The sequence below is a fragment of the Theobroma cacao genome, chromosome 8 (assembly GCF_053813885.1).
Source record: "Theobroma cacao isolate CCN51 chromosome 8, ASM5381388v1, whole genome shotgun sequence".
Lineage (NCBI taxonomy): Eukaryota > Viridiplantae > Streptophyta > Magnoliopsida > Malvales > Malvaceae > Theobroma > Theobroma cacao.
Genome location: NC_142646.1, coordinates 28,889,642 through 28,910,667, shown reverse-complemented (window position 1 = coordinate 28,910,667; position 21,026 = coordinate 28,889,642). Strand labels below are relative to the sequence as shown.

Genomic DNA, 21,026 nt, shown 5'->3' with positions numbered 1-21,026 from the left:
GCAGAGCTATGATCTGTGTACTTAATCAATGTAAGAAATGTCCAGAAGGGCGGATGAAAAGGAGTGTAAAAGGACAAGGAATTGTCAGCCTATGTCTGCAACTGCAAGTTTTTACAACTGATTATAGGATCAAAATGGTTAGGAAGAAAAACATATCATTTAACAATTTGTTGTATGACTCTTGCAACAATTCGTGTGCAGCAAAATCTCTCAAACCTCGTTGGTACTTGCGTCAAAAAGTTGCTTTGGTACATAAATTCTGACATGGAAGATCCTCCAAAACCAAAAAGATTTGTTCAAAGACTGTTCATTTGGACAACATAGTCCTAAATTCTAGATGTATTATTACTGCAACAATAATAAAAAAGCTGACAAGGATTCCAACAAGAAGAGCCCTATCAACAATACCCCAGCCGCCCAGGGCCCAGTCCTGCTTTTTTCTTAGCCCCAGGGCAAGGCCATTCTCCACCTTTTTGTGCACATGGTTCCTCCGCTTCCTCAGTAACCAGCCAATCAGATTTTTGCTGCTTCGATCCTCCATCCAACTATCATTGCTGGAAACGGTGCATTCTTCCAATATAGTCTGTCCTCCGCAGCTGTTTGGTCCACAAGAGCAAGGTTCTGGCTCTTTTGAACATGCACCACTGTCAAACTGATTGAAGCGGGTAGAACATTTCTCCTGATTACACACCTTCTCAGGAGCCATTTTCAAATTTACTTGGGTGAGAGTCTCAATCACTTCACCAAACACCGACCATCTTCCCACGGATGTTATTTTCACAATAGCTGAAGTACCCAACATACTTTCTGGACCAATTACAAGAACCTGAACATATCCCTTGGTATGACCAACCTTGGATAACGAAGTAAATACGAGCTAGATATTAGCACACACCAGACAAATCATTTAGATAAAAGCACAAGTTCCAATAGCAATATCCAGTTAAAACTTGAAGCATGATTGGTTTTTAACAACTGGCTTCATAAAAGGCAAACACAAGCTAATTATTAGCATGCACTAAAAAATACATTTAGATAAATTCTGAGTGCATAAAATGCCAAGTACTAATTTGAAGTATCTAGTAAATCAGTATACCAAGAACTGGTATTAAACAGAGAAATTATACAACTAGCTTCAAACAGTTGATAATGAGAGTAAGAAACAGAGATGATAGACAACACTGACCAAAATGCATTAACATGAGAAAGGAAAATTTCTCACCTCACAGACAATACTTACCAAAATGCATTAACAACAGAAAGGAAATTTTTCCCAACTCACATTCCATCAAACCCGATAATATAAAAGGAAAGAAAAATGGGAATGCAAAGTAAATCACTTAAACGCTGAACTGCCTTCCAAGGGGCAGTTCATTTCTAACAAAAAAGCAATCAAGTTCCATATAGAACAAGACACCAGGACCATGAACACATTAATATGCCATCAAACACACACAAAAAAAAAAAAAAAAAAAAAAAAAACCCCAACTTAACAGCTGAGTTTTGGTCCACAGCCATGGGACAATAATTCTACTTTAAAGCTGAAATTTAGTCGTTTAAATTAGTGCCACAACACTTGGCCAACACACACACACACACACATAGAACTAGTGCCACAACACAGGATGAAAAGGAAGTACAGAGAAGTTGCGTAAAAGATAATTTTACCAGCAGCAAATACTCTTACCAAGTGAATTCCATCAGCTGCAACTTCAGTAATCCATATTCTTTCAACTCTGCCTTCCATACCGATATATGGTGTAAAAGCTTCAAAAACAGAAGTTAATTCACGGCTCCGATTCTTCACAATAGTACTTGGGACCTTTTTCATCCTTGCAGCAGGTGTCCCTAGTTATAGAAGAATCAAACACATTAATTTATTAGCTTACTATAGATAGGAGCACATAAATTACTAGTATTTGCATTGGCTGAGCTGCCAACCATCTAAAGATGATTTGTTTAAACAGCAGAAGTTTAGAATTATAGAGTTAAGCTGTGTCTTGAATCTCAAGTTTTTGAGCTGATTTGAAGCCAATTTGGCAGTTGGAGCTTCATTTATTAACCTTAAATCAGTTTGTATTTCAAAACTTTTACTCCCAAACTCTAGATGATTTACCATCTATTTCTCACAAAAGAGAAATGCCATAAGTAGTTCTAAAACAATTTACTTGTTTAGAACAATGCCAAATCTAATGTCTTGTTCCTTCAATTGGGTGCTGGTATTGGGTTTGTGCAGGGTGATTATTAGAACAATTTTCACATAATTGACGTTGGTAGTTCTCTCTGTTGCATTTTTGTCATTAAGAACACCTTGCCTCCATGACTTAAGGTCTATAGAACTTAAAGCTAAATGAATGTAATCATAGAGTTAGTATAATCTTTTGTTATCTTGAGCAAAAGCTATGGCTATAAGGTATTCTCAGAAAGACTACCATAAGTTATAATCTTAAAACATCAAATTCTGCTAAAATCCAAAATATATGTGATAAAAAGATTTGAATTAAATTACTCTGTCCGTGCAGCTGTTCCAAGCAATGCAAAACATTGAAAGAAACTTTTTCTGCTTAATTACTATTCAAGAATTTGTTCGTCTTTAAGTTCTCAAGTAGACAAAGAAGCAGCCTAGGACATTAAAATATAGCCTAATTAATCGCCACAAGAACACAAGTGCGTAAGTGGAGGCCGGAGCCATGATATATGAATATCCAGGCAGTTATGAGCTCCCATAGAATATAACAAATTAATACACCATGCAAGTTGCCTCAGACAAAAAAAGAAAGCTTAGTGAAATAAACTTGACAACAGTAAAAATAAGTACAAAAGTTGTTATGAAGAAGCTGCAGCAATTATACACAAACAACATACCTGGTCTAGGATAGAACTGAGATATATGAACTTGTGGGAACTTGTATTCCTTAATAAGGTTGACTGTTTGAGCAAAATCTTCATCAGTTTCACCTGAAATGACCCAAAAATGAGTATCATTTAATCAAAGCCATTCAATTAAATCCTTAAATAGCTTATCAAGAGTAAATGTTCTGATAAGATCCTCAAAATATATATGAATGAGATGGAGGCTTCCTGCCCATTAGAAACCTCCATGGGCCTGTTTCTGGAGGGCTTGGACAGAGATAAAATTTGGGCCCTGCCCTTAAAGAGCATTCCCAAGCCCAGAGGCCGGGAGTAGACCAGTCTATAGGATGGCTGCCTGCCCAGGCCTCAAGCTCCTCCCTCTTCCAGGCTAAGATTTTAAAGCCCAAGCCTAAAATGAAGTCATTAAATAGACAATGTATTTTCATTTACATTTAATTCAAATATGTTTTAAAATATTTAAAAATGAACTATCAATATAAAATTATTTTGTACTGTTTTACTGATAAAAGTTCATGTTCATGAGCAGGCCAGGGCTAGCTCTCAAAGGTTTGGGCCAGAATGAAGTTTGGTCCATGAGCACCTCTAGCCCGGGGTTCTAATATTAAGGTAGAATTTCATTTAAATTGATATTATCATTTTTAAATTTGATATTATCCTTGATAAACCCAGCCCAAGGCAGGCTAGGCTTCGCAACCTGGGCAACCATGCAGCCCCATAAAGAAGACTGTGTCCTGAAGCATTTCCATTAGTAGAAAACTCAAATTAGTTCTGAAATGATGAGAGATGCTTTAGGGCCCATTTACTTTGAAAATTATTCAATATTTTCAGCTGCACTTTCACTCTAGATACATGCAATGAATATTAAAGTTGAAAAATAAAACTCTTGCTGTTCTAATTTAAAGAAATTGTGAGAAATACTCCTTCCCATAAGCCCAATTCAAAAATGACTCCAATTATAATTTTTAACTGTTTTTAGCCAATTCTTGACATAACTTGACCATTGTGCCCTTTAAACCATTTCCTCTAAATTAAATGATCCTGGTTTTCTCTATCCTACCATAAAGATAAAAATTCCAAAATTAAATCCTAATTTCTTTATCTCGCCGTCCAGCTCTCCAACGCCATTGAGGCCTATCTCGCCATCCAACTTTCTCTCACCATCCCAAAGAGCAGAGATGACATCAAGCTATGTATTTTGGATTTATTTGTTTATATTATTTGGAAGCTTAAACCTAGCTGCGAGTGGCAAAATCAATTAGTAATTAGACATTTTGTGAATATTTTTTAAGCATTACTTCACCAAATATTAGGTATTATGTGACTGGATATTAGGCATTGCATGGCTGGTTGTTATATATTGCGCAACTTAATCATTATGTGACTGATTTTTAAGAATTGCGTGACCTGTTTATTTGGCATTATGTGACTACATATTAGACAATGCGTGACTGGATAGGAGGCATTGCTTGATTAGGTTTTCGGAATTGCTTGAGTAGTTTGCAGGCACTTCGTAAGTAGTTTTCAGTCATTGCGTTACTTTATCTATCCTACTGCTAAAGCTGAATATCTAGTAATTCAATCCTTTAATAATCAATTCTGTAAAATTAAAAAAGAATTAGGAATGCTTAATAACCAATTCAGCCCCCTTAATTCCACTTATGTCGATGCAGAAAACCATCCAAATTTAACTAATACAGAACTCTTAAATTCTCTTTAAAGCACTTATTACATCGATTTATATTCATAAAAAAACAAGCCTAAGACCATTGAACACTTTTTCCAAGAGTCAGCATTCATGCCTATAAATAGAAGGACCCTTGTCCATTCCAATCAAAATCATCTGAATTAAAGTCACAAAATCTCAAACTTCTCATGGCTTCTAAACGTTCTAAAGGGAAAATCGGAAAAAGTGATGATTCTGAAAAGGAAGATATTTCTAAATATGTTGCAGCATATATGGGAAAATTGATGGATGTCATAGAGAACATGGAGGACCTACGTGTTTTGATCAACAAGGTGTTGGTTAGGACAAAAGTTCTAGAGACAGAAATTCTGAACAATAACAAGATTTTGGCTGAAATTTATAAAATAATTGATGACATTAAGAAGAAATGAACCATGAAAGGTACATAATACATGGTACTTATGATATATCGTCTACTTATTTTCAGTTACATGAATAAAAATCTTGATTTATTACATATTTTACATAAATAGTAACTGCCATTAATTTTTTTATGCTCAATAACTTATTTACTTATTATAATTTTTTTATTTTCTATTTATATTAAAAAAGCAAAGGTGTTATGATAATAGTTGAAATATTATTTTTGTTAGTCATTGTGTGAATGAATATTAAGCATTGTGTGATATTCCAACTATTGACAAAAATGATGCAGCCACGCAAAAATGTTCACCCACATATCGACTTTACATAGTGACAGAAATGAACCAATCACGCAATGCCTAATATCCATTCACACAATACCTAAAAAAAATAATATTCTAACTATTGTCATCACACCTTTGCATCTCTTTTATAAATAGAAAATTAAAAAATTATGGTAAGTAAACAAGTTATTAAGCATAAAAGAAATTAATGGCAGTTACTATTTATATAAAATATGTAATAAATCAAGATTTTTATTCTTACAATTGAAACTAAGTAGATGACACATCATAACAACCATGTATTATGTGCCTTTCATGGTTCATTTCTTCTTAATCCCATCAACTATTTCATAAATTTCATCCAAAATCTTGTTATTGTTAAGAATTTGTGTCTCTATAACTTTTATCCTAATCAACACCTTGTAAATCAAAACACACAAGTCATTCTCCATGTTCTTAATGACATGCATCAATTTTCTGATATATGTTGCAACATATTCAAGGATATCTTCCTTTTCAGAATCATCACCCTTCCCGGTTTCTCCTCTACAACGTTTAGAAGCCATGAGAAGTTTGATATTTTGACTTTGATTCAAATGATTTTGATTGAAATGGACCAAGATTCCCTCTATTTATAGACATGAATGCTGACTCTTTGAAAGGGTGTTCAATGGTTTTAAACTTGTTTTCTACTGAATATAAATCGATACAATAAGTGCTTTAAAGATAATTTTAAAAGTTCTGTGTCTGTTGAATTTGGATGATTTTCTGTACTGACATAAGTGGAATTAAGGGGCTGCATTGGTTATTAAGCAGTCCTAATTCTCTTCCAATTTTACAAAATTGATTATTAAGGAGTTGGATTACTTAGATATTCAGCTTCAGCAGTAGGGTAGATAAAGCAACGCAATGACTGAATACCAATTATGGAATCCCTACAAACTACTCAAGCAATTCCTAAAACCTAGTCAAGCAATGCCTTCAATCCAATCACACATTACCTAATATTCAATAACGTAATGCCAATAAACGGTTCACGAAATTCCCAAAAACCAGTCATGCAATGCTTAAGTCACACAATATATAATTACCAGTCATACAATGCCCAATATCCAATCATACAATACTTGGTATCCTATGAAGTAATGTCTAAAAAATATTCACGAAATGCCTAATCACTAATTGATTTCGCTACTCACAGCTAGGTTTAAGTTGCCAAATAATATAAACAAATAAACCTAAGAACCCAAAAACCATACCTTGATGTCATCTCTGCTCTTTGGGCGAGATCGACCTCGATGGCATTAGAGAGCTAGACGGCGAGATAAAGAAATCGGGATTTAATTTTGAAATTTTTATCCGAATAGCTGAATAGAGAAAATCGAGACCATTTAATTTGGAAGAAATGGTTTAAAGGGCATAGTGGTCAACTCATCTAAAAAATTGACTAAAATCAACTAAAATTATAATCGAAGTCATTTTTGAATTAGGCTTATGAAAAGGGACATTTCTCACAATTTCCTCCTCTAGAAAACCAAACACCTAAATTTAATTTTCTTAATGTTCCATTAAACTAGAAAATGTTTTCATATTTAGTTAGTTACCTTATTGATCATATTTTATAATTATTATTATTTTGAAACATTAACAGATCATATTTAGAATAAGAGTGCAGATAGATAATGGAAAATATTTTCCAAACCAGACAGGACCTTAGTTCCCTCTTATGCACATCTATATTATACTATATATCTCACAAATTCACTGTTTCCATAACAGTGTCTGCCCTTTGTTTCTATTGGCCAGCTGCCCATTGTCCCACTTTTCTTAGGCCCTGTTTTGGGTAGCTTTAGTGCTTTTAGTTATGTACTTACATGTTTTCTTACCTTGTCCATTTAGCCCTTCTCTTGCTCCATTTTTTAAATTCATTTGTAGGTTTTTTTTTTCTCATTTTCATTTAGTCTCAATTTATTTGATTTACACCAACTTTCATTTTTTGTCTTATAACAATTTTTCCTCTTCATCATAATTTGATTTCTCCATTTCCAAAGTTAGTAAGTGGATTTACCAATTTCTATTGATTTGAGAAACATAATATAAGATTTACTTCATATTTTTTTATAGTTTGGAAATGACAAATGGTATGTAAGTATTGAAAATTGATATGCCTTAACAACTTTTACATGAAAGCAAATAATATATTATTATTTTTGTTGTAATTTTAAAATATTTTATTGTTTTAACCCTTGAATTTCTTGTTACTTTAAAATATTTTAAGTGCAAAATTTTGTATTGGAGTTGAATTAATCATCAACTACTTCTAACTTATAAATTATCATCTAATCAAACATTCAAATGTAAGACAATTTTATCCTACAAAAAAACAATTAAGTTATTTTTGTAAATTAATTATCTATTATCTATATTTATACGTAAAAGATTGCTATTTATTTATATCATATTTATTCTTAATATTTTTTAGTGTCATATAAAATTAAAAAGATAATTTTACATGCCACATTGCATGGGCATTGGTCCTTCTTTAGTTCTTTTTACTAACATCTTTGCAGAAGACAAGAAAAGAATATGACATGCAAAGGCCCTAAATAACCTTAGAGATTTTCAGCACTTTATGTGTGTGTGTGTGTCTATGCGTGTGTATATGTGGCATGCATGCATCAAGAAAGAAAGAGTAAAGGGCAACTGGATCTGCATACTCACCAGGAAATCCACATATTATATCAGTTGCGATCTGCATTCCTGGCACAAGTTCAGTCAAGGTATCTACCACAGTCCTAAACTCGCTCACAGTATATTCCCGATTCATTGCCTGAAACAATCTAAGACGATTATAATTTAGTAGAAAGTTCAGGCATTCACCTTTAATAAGTATACATTTTTATATGTTTATTTTACTAACTAAATAACAACTTAACGTCACTAGCCAAAATGAAGAGGCAGTTATAGGACCAATGTTGGACTTACGGTCAAGATGGCATCACTCCCAGATTGAACTGGCACATGAAGAAAGGAATATACACACGGGTGACGTAAAACATCTGCTATCTCTTTCAGGTGCTCCAAGATAAAAGGAGGATTGGTCATCCCAATTCGTAGCATTGTGTTCCCATCAGGAGGAAGTTCCGCAACAAGGGCATTCAACAAAATTGGTAGGTTAACCCCAATGTCACGACCTACAAGATTTTCTAACCTATAAGCACAATCTCTGTACATATGTATTCCTATATATGTATGCAACTACAATCCTTAAAAATGTATGAATGTATGTATTCAAAAACTTCAAGAATATTCTTAACTATAGATCCTGTCGAAACAGGACTTTTATATCTAAAGTTTCTTTCGCATTAAGGGAAGACACAAAAATAAAATACCATAAGCTCCAGTATCTTCACTGCTCAACCATATCTCTTTGACCCCATCAGCTATAACAGTTTTCACACGCTCAACCTGCATTGCACAATGTTAGTAAGAACAGAACCAAACAATCATAAATATGTAGTCATCCAGCTTTGTAACTTACAAGACTGTCAATAGTGTAGCTCCCTAAATGACCACGAGCATGCTTTGTCTTGCAATAAGTGCAAGCACCTAAACAACCAACATTAATTGGAAGAATCTCGACAAACTTGTTCTTTCTGACCTGATACAAAATAAACAACATTGAGTTAAATTCATCTCCAGATTAAAAAATGCCATCCTTATGCTAATTGGTAATTATCTATACTTTTATAATTGAAAAAAAAAAGCCCTTGGCAGTTTTTAATAATGAATTTAAGTACTAACCCTAAAAACCTAACCATTAGCCATTAAACACCATTTTCCATGTAAACACTGTCAAAGCTAAATGACATATGGTACTAATAAAATAACAAAAATTAAAAAAATTATAACAAATTTCTGTTACTTATATCACTATCACCTCATTCTCCTCAATTCTCTCTCCACTTCTCTTGCAATCTCTCCCTCACTAACTTTTCATTATAATTGTATTAATCTAATAAATAAATTTATGTGTTTATTTATGTGTTTCACCTACGTTAGGTGAGTGGTATTAGACTACTCAGTAATTAAAGAAACACAACCAATAAAAAAATTACAGGAAATCAAAATGCCAACAGTATATTAGAATAGGAATAAAAGAACTCAATGCAAACAAATTGCAATAAATAGTAGCATCCACAGTTCATACCTTAGGAAGGTCCAGGCCTGGCAAGGTCTTGCGGTTCATAAGCCGCACCTCATGACCTTTCAGGGTCTCTTCTACAACTTCAACCACGCGGTCAATTTGCTGAACTCCAACTATGCTGACCCCCTCTAGCTCTTTCAGATCTCGACTTCCTTGAGGAACACACCCAGCAACCACCAGTGGCTTTTTTGCACTCTTACATTTTGTTATTAGAGTGTTCATAGCTGACTGACTTGGAGATTTCACTGTGCATCTGCAAAACAGATCAACAAAGATCATTTTAATTGTTAAAAATAGTGTTTGAAGGGGAAAAATGGGAAAAGTGTGTCGAAGAGAGTGTGTAAAAATGACAACCATTAGAAGAAAAAGAATATAGTGGAGTGAAGAAAGAGGTGAGATAATTGTTCAAAGTTAACAAAACCTTAATTAATGCAGAGAAAAAGATGCAACACAAAATATATATAGTAGGCTAGATGGCAGGGACCTCCGCAGTATGGTTACAAAGTTTTCTCCCCCACTCCACACACCACCCCCCACCCCTTTTTTATTTTTCTCCTCCTTTCTTTTCAATCTCCTTGTACATTTCCAGTGGGCTAGATAGAGGAGGTAAAACTTCCTAACAGTAATCTACAAATACATGAGTGTAAGATTTAGTTACGTTTCCTATAATATTAACAACAGCTTTAGCAGCAGGCACGCTGCATGAAAAACTGGAGATCCAGACAATATCAATTAGGTAGCTTCTAAGTTGATATACCCAAGAAATTTTAACATGTTATTTATCTTGGTAGGAAACTTTTGGCGGCAAGGAGGGTCAACCAGCCATCTATTACTAGTGAGTATCACAGGAAAAGGCAATGTCCAAGATAGTCAAAGTTGTCAAAACTTACACTCTCTATCTTCATTAATACATCAATTAAAGAGATTAACTGACTGAACAATATTTTCCTCTAACCTCCATAAAAGGAGCTAGCCATATTCAGTTGCATATGCAAGTAATAAAGCAGCCTAAATGGCTGTAAAGCTGCTCATTCTCACTCAACCTCCATTGTCAGCTGACTCAGTGAGGAAGACTAACAAAAAGGCATATGTGCCAAACATAGGAGAGGTCTAGCAACATGAAATTCTAGGAATGCAGCAAAGAAACAGCATACTCGACAAGCATTATTAAGAAGTACAATATGAATGAATGTATGTATGTATATATTTGCTTGAAAACATGTCTCCTAGGGCTCGTTCAAACTATTATATCTAAAGCATTCCAAAATTTTCCCCACCTCCACCCACCCTTTCATTTATTCTCTTTTCCATATTGCTATAAGAATTCATTCCCACATCAGCAAATTTGTGTGCCCTTAGTAAAATTTGGTTAACCATACATCTTTGCAGAAATAGGCATTCTGCTGATAGTCAATTGACTGTAACGTATAACAACTTCTCCCTATAAATATTGATGTTTAGGACACATGTGGATGTTACAATCTTACCCAACAAGTTTAAATCTTCCATGGACACTTCCAAACTGTTTCGGCTTATCTCACATATCAGCTCGGAGTCATGGAATTCTTGTAAAAGAATGTGCAAATAGTTATTATTTTTATGGTTCTTTCACTATATGTAGTATATACAAAGGAAGAATACAAAAACTTAATAGTTAAAAATTCCAATAAAATGTCATATAGCTATGTTCTCATGTCCTAAATTTCGGAAGCTGCACGTTTGACGCCCTCTGTTTCTGGAACAAACCACAAGATCATGTTCATGCTCATTGATCAAATTTATTTTGTCTGAGAAGGTTTTCTGGATAAAAGAAGAGATGCTAATTTGCAGCAACTTTCATTCTTAAATAGACAACACTTTTACTTTAGATGTTTGGATATCTATCCACTTGATACATGATTGATGCATCGTAAAAAGGAGTACTTCCCCTTCTTGTTCTACATTAATCATAATTGCATGAATCTGATGTTATATTTTTTAGACTACATCCAAAAAAGAAAAATTGCATAAATTGTATGATTATTGCTGTGGGTAATTTCAGAATATTATAGCACCAAGGGTCCATGTATATTAAAGTTTTGAAGACAAATCTGTAGTTTTTACTTATCTTAGTCATTCCTTAGTCCTTGTGATGCCTCTAAGTAGAATAGACATATGAACAGGACTCCAGCATAAGCAACATATCTTGATGAAATCACTGTTTATCAGGAGACGCAGGCAGAATCCAAATCAAGTAGAGGATGAAAAGATATTGCAAATATTGATGCCACAATATCATAGCAAAAGAGAAGCAGCTATCCTTGGACATGAAAAAGGTTCAAAGGCTCATGCTGGAGATAATAGATGTTTCTCATTGGATGATGCCTGCTGTTTGTTTGATGTCAGACTAGTTCAGGCATCTTATAATCATCTCATGACTCACAAGTGAAAGTACACAACAAGCTTTTCTATTTAACTCTCCAAGAAATGCAACTTCACATTAAAACGGGTTATACTCTTTAAGGAAAAGCACTCAATTTAAACCAGAAAACTCTCCAAGACATCTTCTGCTTAAATTCTGATATTTCCAATAATTTTTAGCAATTAAAAAACAAGTAAAGAAAAATTAGGCCTATAATGAAGTTGACATTCATGAGCAGAAACCAATAAAGCAACACTAATTTTTATTATCTAGTATCTACAAGGTGACCAATCTTCATCAGTCCTCTTCACCATGAATGAGCCAAGCCGGCTGAAATTTTTAAAAAATTAAAATTTTAAAATAAAATAAGGTCATATAATCCTAGATGTGCTGAAAGTTCATATTGGAAACAGTCCTCAAGCCTTGAAAGCTTGTCAGCCTTCGGGTTTTACTGCAGCATCATTGTTATTTAGGACACAGAATGACCTAAAAAAAGAATTTTTTTGCTTATTACTTTATAGAGCCACTTATGTGTCTTATCTTAATAAAAGTACAACACACACACACATGCACAAGCAAAAATATCAGCAACATTAAATATGTCAATAGGTATAAAAATCTGTATTGATTTGAAAACATGATGGAAATTCAAAGTAAAAATTTGAAAATTTTAATATGTAACCCATAAAAGTTTGGGTCTTCTACTTCTTATACCCTTGTGGTTATGGAGAGACGTACAAGAAATAATAACAAAAAAGAAGTGTTAGATATAAGGAGCAAGTTCAACTATTTAAGTTAATCAGTAGTTTCTGGGAAATTATTAGAAAGTTTTAATAAGTCCAAAAGTTGTACCTAGTCAACATTGTTGATATTTCCTCAAAATGTCATCAATATTTTGGGACACATCATAATATGATGAATATATTATGATTTAATATTTCCTTAATATAAGGATACATCCACTCATATCCATAAGACACAAATAGTAGAGGAATATATATCGAAGCCATGAAAACCTGATATTTTGATGATTTCGTATTCGTTAATAGCATGATACACATGCACTTAGGATTAGTGCCAAAAGAATACTAAAGAGAAAAAGGGTGACGGCAATCTAGAGAAAGATCATAACAAATTAAAATAATTCAAGGATAGAAGCTTTACGTATTTATAAGCCAAAGGTCTCCCTCCTCAGGATTGTCAGATATTGCATAGCCAAATGCTGAAAGCTGACCTGCCATATATTCGCTGTCACTCTGACAAGAGGTCAAAATATCAGAAAAGCTTATAGCATAAATCAAATTGAAATTTACACTTAGAACCATGCATAAACATGAAGGAAATGGAGAAATTGAAAGATTGAATAGTCTTTAAGATAGGATGGAGTGGTATGAGGGCGGTTTGAGCGTCGAAGGAGTGCATTCTATAGTTATGATACCAGGTCCGTCGTAGGAATTCAAAGGCTTGTCTACGGTAGTGATCGATTAATTTCAAAGGGAGGGCTTCACAGAAGCTGTCAAGAGTGACTAGTTTAGGGTAGAAGGGGCATGCTCAATACATAAGGACTAGTAGAGGCAGTAGAGGTTGCAATGCATCTTGATTGTTGTCTCACTGACAAACGTTGAAGTTCACATATAACATTAGGTTTGCCAAATAGTCAATTATTATTACTATCTCCAATATAAAAGATTTAAAACTAGTAAATAACATGATATATCACAAAAAAAAAGGAAAAAGCCTTTGTTGGTTAAAGTAACAAGGTTTTCTCCTCATCTTCAGTGGCTTTAAAGTTTGGACCTCCTCAACATGACAAAATCGGTGCTTTGTAATGCACTAATTCCCTTGATTAAAACTCACAACCAAGTCAACCAAAATAGTTTAAAACTATGTTTAGTGGGAGGGAAAGATGAAGGAATGAAAATACTGTTTCTTTCCTTACCTTCCTTTGTTTGGTAGGAGGGAAAAAGGAATAGGGAAAGCAAATTAATGGATTTGTACCTTTCGCTTCCCTCGAAATCTAATTCTCCCAAATTGAGAGGAAAACATTCTTTCTAATCACGGTAATCATTTTATTTACAATTTTAACCCTCATCTCTTTCTTTCCCTCTGTTTTCCATCTTTCATACCAAACACAATGAAGGAAAAACAACTTTCCTTCCTCTCCTTCAGTTTTTCTTTCCTAGCCTCCTTCCTTTCCCTCTATTTCCCTTCCTTCCTACCAAGTATAGTGTAAATCTTGAAGCAACCACATGCAAATCCAAAGGTTTCAAAATTAAAATGATAGCAATAACGTAGTTCCACTAATGATTAGTAATAAAAAAAAAATTCAATTTCGTACGACATAAGAGCTCAAGGTGGGGTTACTATTATTTCAAGCGTTTATATTCCATATATTTCAGTCAAGTCCTCTGGATAAGCATGTAAGACACAAACTCTTGATAAATCCAAGTATTTAAGGGAACAAGAAAGAAAGAGCTACCAGGAATTTTACATTCAACTATGCACTAGAATATAAATATCAATGAAGTTCATTGAGTTGAACACAGGTTATGGTCTTCTTTTAATCTAAAAACTACCCATTAAACTATACATCAAGAGAGAGCACTTGCCTGGTTATGTGAGCACCCAAAAGTCTTGATATAAATAGTCTGCAATAAAGAATTAGAAGAAAAAGGGAAAAGAATCAACAACTATTATTAATGGATAAACATAATCATATTAAGAAGTAAGATGGGACCTGAGTGCCAGGGATTTTGGGAGGGAGTAAAGGAGTGAGAGGGTCATTTGTTTGAGAAATCTTGTTGGGTTTGTTTCTATGCTTCTTCCTGGGATTAACTCCAACCGCATTCAAAGGTAACCTGAACCCAGGAGGAGCTCCGCCACTGCCAACCAACAAATCTTCTATGTCTTCCATCTCCTTTGTTCGTTGCTTTCGACTTCAGTTCAGGGGCTGCAATGGAAAATAGAGGCAAACCAGGTTTTTCTGGCAGACAAGACTTCTTATTCCTCCCTAGTCCTGTTACGAAAGGAGTACTGCTTCGGATTGCTTTACCCTTAATTCCCAAACGACCAAATGACAGAACTTGCTGGGCTTCTTATGTTTCGTCTGGCTGAAGTGAAAGATCAAATCAGCCCAACCATGCGTTGGCTGATATTTGACTACTGATGCTATAGAAGATGGCAAGGCTAACTCATGGCAATCTAAAGGGGCCAGCGGGAAGCCCATCCTTGCTTAATAAGTAAATCAGAGAGATGAGCATTTGATTACATCAATCAATTAATCCAAATCGACTCAATTATAATAAAAAATTCACAATAATTAAAATCGACTTATCTCGGTCGATTCTAATTATTTGTAACACTTTTTCAACAATTTTCAACAATATTTTCAAAAAAAAGATTAATCAAACGTTACCGAAAAGTTTTATTTCTCTTTACCCTCATTCACGTCGCAAAATATACTAATATTACAAAGCAAATGACACAACATAGTTTCAACGGAGCCACTATGGATAATTGGAGATCAAAACTATGTATCATTTTTGTAGAGAATTTAAGGTAGCATTTGGTATCTTGCTGGTAATGTCATTGTTGGAAGATGACATTGTAGCATTTGGTATATATAAAAAAGTACTAATTAAAATCTTGAGAAGATCACAATATTTGATTTGAAAGCACTTTATTTGAAATATTACGTTAATTCATAAAATTATGCTTATTTATGAAAATATAAAGTTGGGTAAACTTACATTCTTTTTAATGTAAATTTTTAAGTTTTCAAACTTTATCCCTTAAAATAATAAATAATAACATAACAAAAATAACATTGGATACTAATGATTTAATTATTAAAATATATAAAGTTACTCAATTTTTATTTTTATAAATAATGCCTATAAATATTAAAAAAATTATTTTTTTAATCATGCCTAGAATTATTACAAGAACAATAAAAAACATTATCCAAAGAGTCTTCTATTTTTTTTCCGTATTTGAACTTCTTTGGCTAATATGTTTCTTTTATTTTTTTTAAAAAATAAATAACAAATGATTTTAATAATGTTAGTAGTAGTAATATCTATAAGTATGGTAGGAGAAAGTATATATTTTAAATGATTAAATAAAAAATTAAAATAATAAAGATAGATTAATTTAATGAGTTCATTGCAAATAACAATCCAAAAAACTTATAAAATGCTAATAACTAATAATTACTTATCTATTGCTAAGAGTGTATTTGATTCGTAGAAAGAAATAAAAAAGAAATAAAATAGTCATTTCGTAAGAATAAAATAACAAATGAAATACCTTTCTCGGCCTTTTGGCTAAGATCAAGTGTAGTATCTGTTCTTATAAGTTTAATATCTGATACGTGGGCCATTGGTCCACACGATATTAAATTAATCTTTTTAGGGGGAGAACCCATCTACAGTAGCTTGCTACTGGGGTTCTCGTGTGTCGCCCAAACGTTGCACTACAGCTTGGGCCTGGCGCACCCCACCAAAAAAAAAAAAAAAAAAAGAGTAATTATTATATAATTTGGTACATGAGAATAAAATAGTAAAAAAATTATTATTATAAATTATTTTAATATTTAATTGACAGGAATAGTTAATAAAAAACAATTTAGTTAATTGTGAATGCCACGTATTAGATAGTAATTGAAAAAAAATAATAATAGATCTCTCCGCTTCTAAAAGTAACGGAGAAGATCATTTCCATTTATAAAATTTCTTTGCAATCCAACTACAGTTAGAGATCCTGCTTAAAGTCTATGGGAGCACCATCTTCGACTTCTTCCCTTTCTTCTTACTTGGAACAATTCTTCCCTCTCCTTGCTTTCTTTCCTTTTCTTCCTGTAGTAATGATTATTATATATATAATTAATTATTACGAACTACTGAAGTAATATGTAAACGAACGAGAGAAAACCAGACTCAAGCGTTTGGCTAGAACAATAATTAGATATAAAGATCGAAGTCGAGAATGTTAAAGGAGATAGTCACCTTTTCCTGTTTCTGAAACCCCATCAAACATATGAATCAGGTTATTGTATGAGTTTTCCAAGAACTTGTGAGTGGCTTCCCGCAGTTGTTGAGCATCTTCACTATTAATGTCAGGTGGACTACACTGCATGTTAAGAAGATTATCGTAAGCTTCTCTGAAGAATTTTTCAGTCGCCTTGGCTTTTTCTACTTCAAGTTGGTCCTCACAAATCTTTGCGCTGTTGGACAAGGCTTCTTCTACGTACTCCTCAAAATCAAAGAGCTGAATCTGCACATTATTATAACAGATTATAACAATAGTAACAAAAGGATCAGTTTCATAAAAAAAAAAAAAAAACGAAGTTTAAAACATTGTTGAGCTCACCAACGAACCTGCCGTAGCAAATTTGGGTTAGCTCCGTTTCCATATTCTTGAGCTTGGTTTTGAAGAAAATACCTCCAGTCATTGTTATCTATGTCCACCAGTGTTTGGTTCTCGAGAAAAGACCTTCATTCAAAGAGAAAAAAGAATTCAACTCAGTCGAATATATAGTGCAACACAGTGGCTAAATTAGGGTTCTACTAACAGGGAGAAAGGAAGTCTGGAGATGCTGGAAGCTTACCTTTGAGAATCCATAGCTAAATTAGGGTGCTATTAACAAAGAGAAAGCCTAAATTAGCGTTCTACAACGGTGCTTCCTCTTCTTCTGCGCGGGAAACACTAAGACGAGATTGTTATATAGACCCAATATCCTAATTCCTTCATAGTTAGGAAAACACTGACTCTACGTTGAAAACTGGTTTCCTCCTTCAATTTGGATTTGGCTTCAGTTTGTTATTCTCTACCTTGTTAAGCTTAACACCAATATTAGAGTAGGAATCTTTACTTCCATATTGTAGTTATTTATTTCCTGATGTCCCAGGCAAGAATAGAGAGAATAAGTAAAGAAGGATTACAAAAAAAAAAAAATTGAAGTAATAGAATGAATTTGAAAAGCTCAAAAGAAATAAAAGGAAAAAGGAAAACATAGAATTAAAAAAATTGCTGCTAGTCTTTTTTCTTTTCATAAAATGATACCTCAGTATAAAATTCGATTTATCAATTTATATTTTTAAAATAAAAATCAATTGTAAATTGTAAAATAGGAAAGAGAAAAATAACAAAAAGCCTATTCTCTACTCATTGAAAAAATTTTTTTTTCTCACAATGCTAAAACTTACAAAAATTTCCAACATGACCTTGAGCCATGAGATTTATAAATTTAAAAGTGAAATACAATAAAATCTCTATAAATTAACACTCGATAAATTAATAACTTTAATTAAATAATATTTTTAATTGGTCTTGACTTGGGATTAACGTGATAAATTAATAATTCATTAAATTTATAAGATAATATATTTTAAAAAAAAAGCATAGATCCCACCTGATATATAAATTAATAGTCTATTTATACATCAAAGTTATAAATATGTTTGATTTAATTGGGAGGTCTTTGTAACATATGACTTCAATATTACTTATTTTTTCTTGAAATTGATATCTCCTTACACCTCATCTCTAGCTTTTCTTAATACTTAAGAAGCTCTAGTATAGTGTTCTTGTATTGTAAGAGAAAATTATACAATGTAATTGTTGCTTTAGGTGCATCTTTGCGTGAGACAAGCTCTAATACAAAGCTATCATCTTCGACTTCATCTTCCTTGTCATTTCTCATGACATTTTCAATAATTTGCTCATCATGAATAATGATGATTCATAATTCAAAAATTAAGTATTATCCGAATAATCATAATGCACAATACATGTATTAAGTTTAATGTTTTGAAAATAAAAAATACCTTGATAAATTAATTTTTCATTAATTAATGTATAAATTAATAAATTATCACTACAAGAAAATTTATTTTTTTAGACGGAAAAAATTTCGTTGGAAATTTCCAACGAAATTTCGATGGAAACTTCTTTTGACTTTTTACAATAGATTTCCAATGAATTTTCAGCAAAATAATTCCAATGGATAAATTCCTTTGGAAATTTGTCGGAAAATATTTTGGCACGAACAAAATTTATTGCCTCCAAACTTTCCAATGGAACTTCGGACGAATTTCCATTGAAAACTTCCAACGGAAAATAATTTGATGAAAATCTGTTGGAAAGTTTAAGGTGCCAAAAAAGTTTAAAGCCCGCTAGATTTTCCAATAGAATTTTTCGTTGAAAAATTCCGTCAATATTACTATTCTTTAAATTTTTTATTTAAAATATATTAAGAATTTTCTAAACTTTTATTAATCTTTTATAGGAAATATATTAATAAATTTAAATATATACATATTGAATTTTATAATATTAAAAATATAAATATGTTTTCTTTCATAAAAATAGGTGATAATATTCAACAATATATTAAACAAAAACTAGTAATAGTTTATTAGTAACTTTATTAACTTTATGTATATGATTACATTTTAATAACTTTATTAGTAATTATTATCTTGGTTTTTATAACATATATATAATAATAATAAAGTAATACATATAAATATATATTATATAAAATAACATATTAGTGATTAGTGATGGATAAGGACTGTAGATATCAAATTTCGGGTTGAGTTTAATTATTTTGAGTAAAGTCCTAACTAGGACTCTTTGGTTTAATTAGAAAAAAGTCTTAAGTTAAGTGGATCACTAGAGTTTATGATTGAATAGGACACAAGCAGTAAAGAAATACTTGAAATGGCTGTGGGATGTGAATGGCTAGCTTCTTGCAATAGACAGAAAATCGTGGATTGAAAGTTGTTATGGTCTAGCTGTATTAGTGATAATTGGTAATTGTAAATCAAAGATGGTTTTATAATCCTTTAATTGTATTATAGGATGGGGAATTATTATATTAGATACCTAATATCCTTAAATTGGATTTTTTTAATGCTTTGGGGCTGTTTCATGTTTTTATTTTTATATGTAATTTATAAAATCCAAAGTTATTTTGACTTTGGTATCAAGTAATAAATTGCGTACTTTTCAAAAAAAATTACTTATGCTTATTATAAATAAGTAATTAATATTTTAGAAAATGATAAATTTAGTTAATAATTAATAAATATTATATTATAAATAAATAATAAAATAATATTAATTTTGTTTATAATTTAATAATAATAATAAATATGTTACATTATACATTAATGTCTAATATGTTATGAATATCAAAGATATTATTATTATTAATTATTCATTACATAATAAGTTTAATATAAATATATTAAAATTTATTTATATTTAAAATTTATTTATTAATTAATAAAATATAAATTATTTAAACTTTTGTTGATATAGAGACTATAGAGACTCGAACTTGTGTGTGGATGAAAATGAAATGGGCTAAAAAATATAAAAGGGGTCTAAAGACTTATTCAATAGACTAGATTTAAGCCCAACACCCTTGGACTTTCCATAATAGGCATTCATGGGCTAGAGCCCTTCTCCTTTTTGCTAGGCATTCTTTCTACTAAATGATGTGCCGCTCTCTTTTTCTTTCTTTCCTTTTGTTTTTTTTGTTTATCAATCCATTTTCCCTCTTTCCAAAACCTAGAAACAAATTGTTTCTCCTTCGTCATCCCCATCTGCTGATGGGCTTTCTACGGCCTCCCTTCACTTCTCCTTTCCTTTTGAACCGAACAAAAAGCTCTAAAGAAGCTCTAAAAGATACCAGAACCCGAAGCCAACAACTCCCAAAGAAAAACTTAAGCCGAGCTTCCTCGACTGTAAACCCTCCAAACTTTGGATTGAAACCTTTTTCCTTTTGTTTTTGTATGATTCTTTTACTTTAATTTTTCCTTTTTGTGTTTGGTTGACTGTGGTTTGAATTGCATAGTTTTCTAGGGTTTGTGATCTTGTGTTTTGCTTTGTCTTTTCACAGGGATTTCTCTCTTTTCGATTTGGAAGGCAGTTGTATAAGAGAGAAACGATTCATACGTAAATCTCTGTGAGTTTCTGTTTCTTTTTTGTTTCTATTTTTTTTCATTTTTCTATTTTTAAGTTTCGTTTGGTATATCATCTTATTCATGAAAATAATTGCAAATATAGAATTAGGGTTGGTATATCATCTTAATATAATTTTTCTATATTAAGAAATTAGAGGAAGAAAGTGTGAAGGCAAAT

At 32.3% G+C, this 21,026-nt stretch overlaps 1 protein-coding gene and 1 non-coding gene across 2 annotated transcripts; one reads left to right on the top strand and one right to left on the bottom strand.

The window, feature by feature from the left end:
* Window positions 1–196: 196 nt before the first annotated feature.
* Window positions 197–14,961, bottom strand: LOC18593017 (Methylthiotransferase). Its single transcript, XM_007020021.3, has 11 exons — window positions 14,611–14,961; window positions 14,483–14,521; window positions 13,038–13,129; window positions 9,476–9,725; window positions 8,807–8,926; window positions 8,658–8,733; window positions 8,251–8,459; window positions 7,987–8,095; window positions 2,866–2,958; window positions 1,688–1,848; window positions 197–853 (listed from the first exon to the last, which is right to left on the bottom strand). Exons 1-11 carry the CDS (start codon window positions 14,785–14,787, stop codon window positions 308–310), a joined length of 1,872 nt encoding a protein of 623 aa, XP_007020083.3. The 5' UTR covers window positions 14,788–14,961; the 3' UTR covers window positions 197–307.
* Window positions 14,962–16,177: 1,216 nt separating this feature from the next.
* On the top strand, window positions 16,178–16,374 carry LOC148761312 (U2 spliceosomal RNA). Its single transcript, XR_016028119.1, has one exon. It is a non-coding gene; the product is annotated as a U2 spliceosomal RNA (small nuclear RNA).
* The last annotated feature ends 4,652 nt before the right edge of the window (window positions 16,375–21,026 follow it).

Coding starts and splice junctions, on each gene's coding strand:
- LOC18593017 (XM_007020021.3), bottom strand. CDS start 14,787: ATGGAAGACATAGAAGATTTGTTGGTTGGCAGTGGCGGAGCTCCTCCT. Junction 14,522..14,610: donor CCAAAATCCCTGGCACTCAG/GTCCCATCTTAC, acceptor TCTTTATTGCAG/ACTATTTATATCAAGACTTT. Junction 9,726..13,037: donor GACCTTTGGCTTATAAATAC/GTAAAGCTTCTA, acceptor TCTGTTTTGCAG/ATGCACAGTGAAATCTCCAA.